Raw genomic sequence first — 12,221 nt, 5'->3', positions numbered from 1 at the left:
GGAATAAGGTAAGCAGGATATGTCCCTCCAGGGAGAGAGAGTGCATTTCCATTCCAACAATCTGTCTGTGAGATTTCCATGTGTAGGTGGGATACATGGAAACCTTAGTTTTGTTTGGATGCTTTTAAACATGATGATTGGTTTCCGCATATGTCAGACACTACACTGACGAAAAAAAATGAACGGTAATTACTTGTAAAGGACTTTGAACCTTGATAAGGTTTTATAAAATTCATATGTCTTTAAAATAAACTCTCCCATTTTAAATACTTATATTACTTCACTGTCCCTACTGCTTTCTTCTAGAGGTAATTTCACCATTATAAAAATCCTCGCATTTGAATAACGCCTTATCAACAACAACAACTTGGATTTATATAGTGCCCTCCATGCCGGATGGCATTTCAGAGCGCTTCACAGTAACGGATCCCGGGGCCGAGCCATGGGGAGAGGGAAGGAAGGTGACCAAAGGTGCGGTCGAAAATAAAGGTCTTCAGCCGAGACCTGAAAATAGGAAGAGAGGGGGCGAGGCGAAGGGAGTAAGGAAGGGATTTCCAGAGCCTCGGGGTGTAGTGGCTAAAAGCACAGCTGCCGATGGTGGAGCAGAGGATTTGGGGGACAAGGAGGAGACCAGACCTGGTGGAGCGAAATTGGTCAATTTATCACATCTTTGGGACATGTTAAAGCGCTTCATAGAATATACTGTCAAGTGAATTGATTGTATATTTTGTGGGTGAAATGTGGCAGCCAATTGCACACAGCAATGTCCCACAAACAGTCATGGATTTAATTCAATAATATTAAATTGACCAATTTTTTTAAAGGAATTATTACACCCAGGAAAGTGATCTGTCAATCGACTAACTTCAGGTTTCCTACTTGGTCCTAGATAAACAGAGGCGTGAGAAGTAATATACTTGCAATAGATTTAAATACTGTACAATATTTTAATACAGCTCTTAAATAATATCAATACATTTGATACTATATATAGGTATGTCAATGAGAGTAAATATATCAAAACTGAAGCAATACTTTTATAAGTAGCAGCCAGTTAAAATTCACTTTATTTGCTTTGACAAAAAGGTGTTTTAAATTTCGCCCACAAAATATACAATCAATTTACTTTACAGTATGTTCTGTGAATTGTTTCGAAACGTCTCAAATGATAAGAGGCTATATCGAAGACAAGGATTAATATTATTATTAATTATTAAGTGAAGAGCCAGCGCATCCTGAAACTGAGGTCACTTCAAGCTCAGGGAAGCAATCATTAACTGATTTAGTCATAGCCGTCACCCTGCATGACTTTTGTAACTCTTTTCAGGTAATTTCACATCACTTAAAAAGAAACCTCAAAACGAACCCACAGATTATTAAAAATATATGGAGCATTTACGATTGATGCAAAATCGGTGGCTGCAACTGCCCGATTCTTACTGTAAGTTACAGCCTGAAAGTTTCTATGATATTGTAACAGAAGCTGCCGGGAGCCTGTGATGAAGTTTTCCACTGTACTGTGTGTGTGCGTGTGGGGGCTGCAGCTTTCACCAAGGCTTTCCTGCAGGGCTTCCTTTAGCAGTGTGGGAGGGTGTTTACCCTTTTTTCCGTCACAGCGAGGCAAACAAGGGAATCCTCAGTGCTTTTGCTACATCACACAACCCTCTGATCTTTTTTTTAATCCGCTTTTAAAGAGAAGTCTGCGGATGAGTGGGCACAACAGTCGAAACATTTCGATAACGATGTGGTAAGAAAGTTAAGGGATTTCCCTCAGAGAAGGGACTGGCTATTTTTTTTCTTTTCGTATAAACACTCGAGAAGCCTTGTTTTCTCGCAGATCACATTCTTTACGTTAGGAGTCACAGTGTTCCTGATTGTATATTTTTCTTATTGTGGAGGCGCATATTAACTTGTACACTTTGGGAAGGGAGTGCTGCCTGGTGGAGTCAACTGCACAGTACATTATGGTAAGTAACTTTTTAGAACTTCTTCAATATTATGCATATTCTGGTAAGAGATTCAAGTAAAAGTGTGCTCCCACTTTGGGTGTCTATACGGCCAATGCATGTATGTATGTATATATATGTTGTGTGTGGATGTGAGGGGTAACATTTTGCCTGAGACTGGATTTGATAACAATAATAATAATCCCTGCATTTGATATAATGCCTTATCACATTGTTGAGACGATTCAAAGCGCATCACAGAATATACTGTAAAGTGAATTGACTGTATATTTTGTGGGCGAAATGCAGCAGCCAATTGTACACAGTGGTGTCCCACAAACAGTCGTGGATTGAGTGACCAAATTACTATTATTTCTACTCGGATTGTTCCGAGAGTAATAATTCCTTAAAAAAAATTGGTCACTTCAATCCACGACTGTTTGTGGGACATTGCTGTGCGCAATTGGCTGCCGCGTTCGCCCACAAATATACAGTCAATTCACTTTACAGTGTGTTCTGTGAAGTGCTTTGGGACATCCTCCCGACGTGAAAAGCGCTATATCAAATGCAAGGATTATTATTATTATTATCTTGAAAACGTGACTATATTAAATGCAAGGATTATTATTATTATGCTTACAGGGAATCCAGTTTTTGGCAGATTCTGAAATACGAATCTTCATTTTGAACTAAAGAATATTGTCTTCATAGGCAATACAAGATCTCTACATCGCAGCTCATATATAAGTCACTGTCAGTAAAATTATTTTATAAAAGAATAAAATGGAGTCCTATAACTCAGTGGTTGGAGCATTCAGCACGCAAGTGAGAGACCTGGGTTCGATATTCAACAGGGCAAAATGTTAGGCAAGTTTCCTTACTCCACATGCCTCTGTTTAACCTAGCAGTTAAGTAGGAACCTGCTTGTTATCGATTGGCGGATCGCTTTTCCGGGGGCAATAATTCCTTAAAAAAAAGAATAATAAATTGGTCATTTTAATCCATGACTGTTTGTGGTACATAGCTGTGCACCATGGTAAGGCGCTATATTAAATCCTTGCATTTGATATAGCGCTTTTCACGTCGGGAGGACGTCCCAAAGCGCTTATGATAAAATGCACATAATCTAAGCAATATTAAATGTCTCTTGGATGTCACATCATCCCAACGTAATAACAATAATAAAAATAATCCTTTCATTTGATATAGCGCCTTGTCACATCATCAAGACAAATTAAAGCGCTTCATAGGATATGCTGTTAAGTGGATTAACTGTGTATTTTGCAAAATGTGGTAGCCAGTTTGCACACAGCAATATCCTACAAATAGTCATGAAATGAGTGACCAATTTTGGAGCAGCTCCTTCTTTTTCTTTTTGAATAGTTCCCAGGGATCTTTAATAATCACCTGAGCAGGCAGATGGGACCTCGGTTTAATGTCTAATCCAAATGTTAATTTCTGTTGTATTCCATGTCTACCAGAGGACTGGAGCCTTTAATCCTGTTCGGATGTCAATGAATAAACCACTCTGTTGATTGCAGATGTTTTCTAAATCCCAGTGATTAGATTCTTCTATTAGTAATCCCTTTCCATTCCTCTGGTATTCTCAGTTAGCTCGCTGCAGATTTTTCTATTGACATTTATTGTAATGGGAGAATGCAGGCATATTTTTTAGAAATGTTTAAACTGGTGAAAATGGAATTTTTATAGTCATCAGGCAGCTTGAAATATTTTCAAATCTAAATCCAGTTATTAATTCAAGTAGAAAATACAATTTAAAAACATTTTATAATACAACAACAAAATTACAATTATAGAGCGCCTTTCATATCAGGAGGACGTCCCAAGGCGCTGGACAGTCAGGGGTCAGGACCTGAGCATGGAGGAGGGGTGGGGTAGCAGTGAGGGAAGGCAAAGTGGTGGGAGGGCGACTGAAGGCACGATCGAAGAGGAGGGTCTTGAGACCGGCCTTAAAGGAGGCAAGGGAAGAAGTCTTCCAGTAATAAAAATAGTCATTGCATTTGATTAAGCTGTGACGCAGAATCCAAGGAAATATTCTGATTATGCAGTGGCTATATCAACTCATCTCAGATGAATGTCGCAACATGTCAGTTACGATAAGAATTGCATGTTTATTTTACTGGAACCGAGTGAGAGCAAAACATATTGGGACATTTCAAAACAGGATTGAATCAAAAGTATTAACTGAGGCTGGGAATAAAAAGAGAAAAGCTGGAAATTAACACCAGGTAAAAAGAATGCAAGAGCGAATTGACATTTCAGATCTGACCTTTTAGTAGACTCAAAATGGGGGTGGAGAAGTACATTGAATGGATAGAGGAGGGAAAGACAACAAAACGGAAACATGAGGATGAATTTAGCAAATACGTGGCTCAAAAGTACACTTTGACTATATCTGGTAATCTTAGAATGGAAGGTCACATGAAATTGTGAACAATTCATTCACTCATTCTTAACCATAGAAGTCAATTTTCCTCAGCTCTTAAAAAGAACCATTTATCAAATTGAGACTGAATTTAGGAATCCTCTAGAATTGTGAGTGATTTTACATTTTAGGCCAAAATTGCCTTGCAAGCTAAGACAATCATAGAATCATAGAATTATACAGCACAGAAGGAGGCCATTTGGCCCATCATGTCTTTGCCAGCTCTTTGAAAAGAATTATCCAATTTAATCCCACTCCCCCGCTCTCTCCCCATAGCCCCGTAAACTTGTCCTCCCCAAATAATTATCTACTTCTCTCTTAAAAGTTGTAATCGAATCGGTTTCCACCACCCTTACAGGCAACGCATTCCAGATCCAAACAAGTTGCTGTGTGAAAAAATTTCTCCTCACCTCCCTTCTGTTTCTTTTAACGACATTTAAAATCGGTGTCCTCGGGTTACCGACGCACCCGCCAGTGGAAATAATTCCTCCTTGTTCACCTTATTGAATTGCCTCATAATTTTAAAAACTTCTATTAAGTCTAAGTCTCCTCTTAACCTTCTCTGCTCCAAGGAGAATAATCCTAGATTCCCTAGCCTCACCTGATAACTGAAGTCCCTCATTCCTGGTACCATCCTGGTAAATCTCCTTTGCACCCTCTCCAATGCCTTGACAAGGTAGGAATTCAGACTTACAGTGCTAAGCATGATGATTTACCTGGTGTATCCAGCAAAATATCTGACAGCAACTGTGGGAAATGTGGAATGCTGCATGAAATGGAAATTTTTGCTATATTCCTGCATAGTGTTGGCTGGTGACCTTTTTAACAAGTGAGACACATTTCCTTAGGCAATCTGTGAATTATTAGTTATTAGTTATTAGCGCTCTGAAACGCTACTCTGGATGAGGGGCATTGTGTAAATGCAAGTTGTTGTTGTTGTCTGTGTGGAGAGGATACACTCTTTCACTATCACCCACCGTACTTGAACTGTGTTGAATATTTGTCTAATTTTGTAACACAGTATACAAGTATACAGTATACCTCACACAAGTCATATCACATGGAGTCCTGTGTACCTTAGTAGTTAGAGCACTCGCCTCACAAGTGAGAGGATCTGGGTTTCCTTACTCCACACGCCTCTGTTTACCTAGCAGTAAGTAGGAACCCCATTGTTAGACAATTGGCAGATCTCTTTCCCGGGGTTAATAAACTCTTGAAAAAAATTAGGTCACTCAATCCACGATAGTTTCTGGGACACTGCTGTGTGAAATTGGCTGCCACGTTTCACCCACAAAATATACAGTCAGTTCTCTTAACAGTATATTCTGTGAAGCGCTTTGAGATGTTTCAAAGATGTGATAAGGCATTATATCAAATGCAAGGATTATTATTATTATGGATCCATTTGTTGCCTAATTAATTCAATTCTATTGTATATGTCTGAATGGAGTTTCACTTAAATATTTTCAGAGTTGAATATCGATCCCAAAAGCCTCCTGTAAATTGGGACATTTTTGCACAGAGAATATTTCAGATGTCCATGAAATTCATGTTTTGCTAAAATATAGGAAGTCTTGCAGTTCGCAAAATAGTTCTTTGGTATTGTTTGAATTTGAAAAGGGTAATTATAAAAGAAGCATGAAGCATCCTTTCACAGGGGCTATCAGCCTTTGCCAACATAATAAGATGGCTGAATTCTGCAATGACAGCGAAAGTTCCCAAGTTCATATTCTGGTCCTAAATAGTTTTCCCTTAACCCTGAGAGTGTAGTGCTTGGCTTGGCATGTTGATCTCCTGCAACTAAACTGCCACAATATTTGCGCTCGGATCTCCCACTTTTTTCCAGGAATGGAGCTGGAATGCGGGTTCTCTGCATCAAGATTATCCAATGTTTCCATGATACATTGTTCTCCCTATTGTACCACTACAACAGTGAGACAATGCATTACAAAAGGATAGAGAATTAAAATAGCATCAGCAAGTGCTTAAGGAATAATTGAATTCTCTAAACTCATCCACCTTCTCTTTAAACCATGCCAAAAAACAGAGTGTGTCAAGTAGGGACAAAAAGCTCAACAAAGGAAATAGGGCATTAATAAGCAGGTGAAATAGTAAGAGGTCAAAATTAAAGGTGCTATATCTGAATGCACGAAGCATTCGTAACAAGATAGATGAATTAAGTGCACAAATAGAGATAAATGGGTATGATCTAGTGGTTATTACTAAGGCGTAGTTACAGGGAGACCAAGGGTGGGAGCTAAACATTCCGGGGTATTTGATGTATAGAAAAGATAGGCATTGTGGCAAACGAGATGGGGGAGGGTGGTGGGGTGGTGGTGGTAGGTGGAGGTGGTAGCCCTGCTAATAAAGGTGAGATAAAAACAGTACAGAGGAAGGATTTCAAATCAGAAAATCAGGATGTAGAGTCAGTATTGGTGGAGATAAGAAACAACAAGGGGCGGAAAACACTAGTGGGAGTAGTTTATAGACCTCCAAACAGCAGTTTCAGTATTGGCCAGGGTATTAATCAGGAAATTAGAGGAGCATGTAGCAAGGGGAATACACTAATAGTGAATGATTTCAATCTCCATATAGACTGGGAAAACTAAATTGACAAAGATAAATTAGAGGATGAGTTTACAGAATGCATCAGAGAGAGTTTTATAAAAAAGTATGGTGAGGAACCAACCAGGGAACAGGCTATCCAAGATCTTGTTTTGTGTAATTAAATAGGGCTAATCAGCAATCTGGAAGTTAAGGCTCCCCAAGGGCAGAGTGACCATAACATGATAGAATTTAACATAAGTTAGAGAGTGATATAGTTGAATCCACAGGAAGGGTCTTAAATCTAAATAAAGCCAACTTTGCAGGTATGAGAGAAGATTTGGCTAAAATAGACTGGGAAATTAAAAAATATGACAGTAGAAAAGCAATGGCAAACGTTTAAAGTCATAATACATAATTTCCAGCGATCACATAATCCCTTGAAAAATAAAAATACCACGGGAAACGTGGTTCAACCTTGGCTAACTAGAGAAGTTAAGGAAAGTATAAAATTAAAAGAAGAAGCCTGTAATACTGCCAAAAAGAGCAGTAAACTTGAGGATTGGGAGGGCTTTAGAGATTTGCAAAGGAAAACCAAGAAACCGATTAAGAGGGAGAAAATAGAAGATGAGAGTAAACTAGCTAGGAACATAAAGACAGATTGTAAGAGTTTTTACAAGTACATAAAGAGGAAGAGACTATCAAAAGTGAATGTGGGTCCATTGCAGGCAGCGACAGGAGAAATTATAATGGGGAATAAAGAAATGGCAGAGTCAATAAACAATTATTTTGCTTCTGTCTTCACGTTAGAGGACACTGAAAATTTACCGAAAATAGAGGGGAACCTGGAGGCTAATGTTAGTGAGGAACTTAAAAAAATGAACATCAGTAAAGCAATAGAACTAGAGAAATTGATAGGATTAAAAAACGATATATCACCTGGACCTGATGGCCTGCATCCTAGGGTTTTAAAAGAAGTGGCTGCAGAGATACTGGATGCTTTATTTTTGATCTTCCAAAATTCCCTGGATTCTGGAAAGGTTCCCAGTGATTGGAAGGTCGCAAACGTTATGCCGATATTTAAGAAGGGTGGGAGACAAAAAATAGGGAACTATAGACCAGTTAGTCTGACATCGGTGGTATGAAAAATTCTAGAGTCCTTAATTAGGGAAGTTGTCTTGGGGTGTTTAGAAAATCATAACATAACATTAGGCAGAGTCAACATGGCTTTACAAAAGGGAAATCATGTTTAACAAATTTTTTAGAGTTTTTTGAGGATGTAACTAGCAGGTTGAATAGTGGGGAACCAGTAGTATTTGGATTTTCAGGAGGCATTCGACAAGGTGCCACATAAAAGGCTGTTGCATAAGATTAGAGCCCATGGAATTAAAGGCAATATATTAGTATGGATTGGAGAGCGGCTAACAGGAAGAAAACAGAGAGTAGGGAAAAACGGGTCTTTGTCAGATTGGCAGAATTTGACAATGGAGTGCCACAAGGATCAGTATTTGGGCCTCAATTATTTACAGTGTATATCAATGATTCAGATGAGGAAATAGAACTTAACATATCTAAATTCTCGGATGTTACGAAAATAGGTGGGAGTGTAAGCTGTGAGGATGACACACAAAGAATGCAAAGGGAAACAGACAGGCTAAGTGAGTGGGCAAGAAGGTGGCAGATGTAGTATAACGTGGGGAAGTGTGAAGTTATTCACCTAAGTAAAAATAGAAAAGCAGATTATTTTCTAGAGGGGAAGAGACTAGACAGTGTTAGTGTTCAGAGGGATTTGGATGTCCTTGTACATCAGTCACAAAAAGTTAGTATACAGGTACGGCAAGCAATTAGGAAGGCTAATGCCATGTTGGCGTTCATTGCAAAAGGTTTAGAGTACAAGAGTAGGGAAGTCTTGCTGCAGTTGTATAAGGCCTTGGTGAGACCACACCTGGAATATTGTGTGCAGTTTTGGTTTCCTTATTTAAGAAACGACATACTCGCCTTAGAGGGGGTGCAGCGTAGATTCACTAGGTTGGTTCCTGGGATGAGGGAGTTGACCTATGAAGATAGGTTGAGTAAACTAGGCCTATATTCTCTAGAATATAGAAGAATTAGAGGTGATCTTATAGAAACCTATAAGATTCCTTGACAGGATAGATGCTGTGAGACTGTTTCCCCTGGTTGGAGAATTTAAAACTAGGGGTCATAGTCTCAAGATTAAGGGTCAACCTTTTCGAACTGAGTTGAGGAAACATTTCATCACTCAGAGGGTAGTGAATTTGTGGAACTCTCTACCCCAGAACATATTCAAAACTGAGATTGTTAGATTTCTAAAGGTTAGAGGGATTAAGGGATATGGGGATAGGGTGAGTAAATGGACTTAGGTTAGTAAATCAGCCATGATCTTATTAAATGGCAGGGCAGGCTTAAGGGGCTGAATGGTCTACTCCTACTCCTACGTCTTATGGTCTTATTGTAAATAGAAATACATGTTAGGGGGGAATTCCATTAGAGTAAGTACTTTGACCTTTCTATCCTATAATACATAATAACAGTTTGAGATTAGTAAATTAACTGTCATTGTTTATTTTAACTATTTCTTAGCTGTAAACCAGAACATTTGTAGATTTGTTCACATTGACTACATTTTGACTGAATGTTTATCCAAAAATGATATGGATTATGGTTGTGATATTTTTGGTCTAACATATATTTTAAACTGTGACATCAAATACTTGCTTGTTAAAATGTTTGTCAGTTGTATGATAGGACATGTGAACAGCTTGCACATCAGCGGCCATTAGGACATTAGGTCTGCATTTTAGAGAGAGAATAAATGTACAGTGACACTCAATGACAATATTGAACCTGCAGTACAAAATGAGTTTTTAGATTGAGAAAAGATTGTTCATTACAATGGGACTGGTGTATACACAGGGACCAACATGTGTTGTTTGGAATATAGTGTATTGATGTATGTATTTAAAACATTCTATGTTTATTGCTAAATTCCAATATAAAATCTAAGTATGGCAGCTGATTCGATCACATGAAAGTATTACATTTATACATAAGTAAGCCTAGTTTATATTGTGTTTTTTTAATCATTTATAACAAAAAGTATTGTATGAGTTGAGTTTGTGCAATCTCATTTCTAAATTAATCATATAAATGATTCATTATCATCTAAAAACTGTAATCAATACCAAAGCTCTGAATATGTACTTATCTGAACATCTTACCAATGCGATTAGGAACAGAAAATATTGTTTTGGGTTTGTCGGGTGTCTGACATTTGCAGCAAACTATCACTGTGCACAAGAATGCCCAAACCAGATTGAGCGTTACACATATGCCACCTACACACGGAAATTTCTCTGTGTCTGGAATGGATGGCTCAGTCTCTCCCAGGAGGGGCACAATCTGCTTCACCCATCCTTTAGATGAAACATTAAATTGAGGTCCCATCTGCATGTTAAAGTGGACGTTAAAGATCCTATTCAAAAAAGAAGGGAGTTTCTCCTGGTATCCTGATCAACAATCCCCAAAATAAAATTGGTCATTCATTTCATGGCGTTTATGGGACATTGGTGTGCACAATTCTGCTGCTGCATTTGCCTACAAATACACAATTGCTTCACTTCCCAGTAAATCCTATGAAGTGCTCTGATGTGACAAAGCACTATATCAAATGCAAAGATTATCATTATTATTATTGTTAATGCATAAAGCTAACTGACGATCCTGTGATGTATTTTGTGCTCATATTGAGCTGGAGAAAGGAAGGACAATTATCAGCCATGGCTCGCATTATTTATACAATAAAATGCAAAGAATTATCAACAATTCCATTATTTAACAAATATTTTAGTTTTTTTTGAGAAAACAGACCAATTCTATTATCCAAGATAAGAGAGTTAACTGTAACTTCCTACTGTTGGAAAAGGTAGCACAGTTATTATCTACATAGTTTCAAAATTAACAAAACAAATCTGAGCCAATGCATTAAATAAATGATGGTGTGGAGCATCCATGCAGTAGCTGCACAGTCCCAGCCATGTGCACACTCGGCACATCTGTCAAAATTAATTGAACCCCTGTAATGCAGAGTTACAGGGCCAGAAGCTATTGTTTTGTAGCAAAAACAATTATGTTTTTTGGGCTTTCTGTGTTGGCTGGAATTTTAAGGGGCTGGTGAACCCACAAGAGCTGAAATCACATAGGAGGGAAAAGTGTTATTTAACTTTTAACAAGAAAAGGTGACTAATAATGTCCATTCATTTCATTCAGAGATTCAAAAAGCAATAGATGTGTGAAAGGTAATGCTTGGTATTCCCCTCTGCCCACTCCGCTACATCTGTGAAGAACAATTGGTTTCTTTCCAGAGTAATGCTGAAATTCTTTTCAAAAATGCAATTTCAAAAATATGATCCATCACACTCACTCACTGCAAACACACAATTTTATTTATCTTTCGGACATGTAATTTAACAAAATATTGATTTGCCAAAACTGCAAGTGATTTGTAGGGTGAATAATGTGGATGCAAAAAGTACATCACCATTCAAACTTCTTGAAAGAAAAACAGAAATATCGTAAATCAACAACATGTGAAAGAGAACAATAAGTTAACCACGTTTCGGGATCTGACCCTTTATTGAAACAGTTGACCAATTTTTTTCTTTCTGTTTGACCTCCAGTGGATTTTTAGCATTTCTATTTTTGGGGTGGAATTGGCAACATTTTCATATCAGACCTAATCATATCTCATTTGATATGAAACACTAGAATTCCCCTTCCTCTCTCTCCTCCCTCTCTCTCGATCTCTCTCTCTCTCTCTCCCCTTTTCTCTCTCTCCCACTCTCTCTCTCTCCCCCCACTCTTTCTCCCCTCTGTTTCTCTCGCCCCTCCTTTCTCTTTCCCCTCATCTCTCTCTCTTTCCCCTCCTTTCTCTCGCCCCTCTCTCTCCCATCCTCTCACTCCCCCCTCTTTCTTTTCCCTCCGTCTCTTTGACCATACTGATCTAGATCACAGAATTGGCATTCTGCATGAGTAAAGCATGGAGATTTTCTAATTACATAGGTCAGAGGTTACAGCCGGAAAAGATGACATAAGTTTAGTGTTGCAAACAGAAATTTCAGAACAGATACCAAGAAGTATTCCTTTACCCAAAGGGTAATTAATGACTGGAAGAGATTACCAGGAAGTGTGGGTCATGTCAGGATGCCGGACTCAACTACCCTTCCTGTTGTTTGTCTAAGAAATTGCTTGATGCTGTAATGGGAAGC

The 12,221-nt window shown here is 38.4% G+C and overlaps 1 protein-coding gene across 1 annotated transcript in view; it reads left to right on the top strand.

Moving 5' to 3' along the window:
* Positions 1–1,420: 1,420 nt before the first annotated feature.
* Positions 1,421–12,221, top strand: part of LOC103177362 (TNFAIP3-interacting protein 1) — a 43,921-nt gene continuing 33,120 nt past the window's right edge. The window contains exons 1-2 of the mRNA XM_042339396.1: positions 1,421–1,441; positions 1,899–1,966. Coding sequence (XP_042195330.1) covers positions 1,965–1,966 — 2 coding nt within the window. The 5' untranslated portion in view covers positions 1,421–1,441; positions 1,899–1,964. The remainder of the gene's footprint in view (positions 1,442–1,898; positions 1,967–12,221) is intronic.

Source organism: Callorhinchus milii, unplaced genomic scaffold (assembly GCF_018977255.1).
Source record: "Callorhinchus milii isolate IMCB2004 unplaced genomic scaffold, IMCB_Cmil_1.0 Scaffold1, whole genome shotgun sequence".
Classification (NCBI taxonomy): Eukaryota; Metazoa; Chordata; class Chondrichthyes; order Chimaeriformes; family Callorhinchidae; genus Callorhinchus; species Callorhinchus milii.
This window is presented reverse-complemented; position numbering and strand designations above follow the sequence as displayed.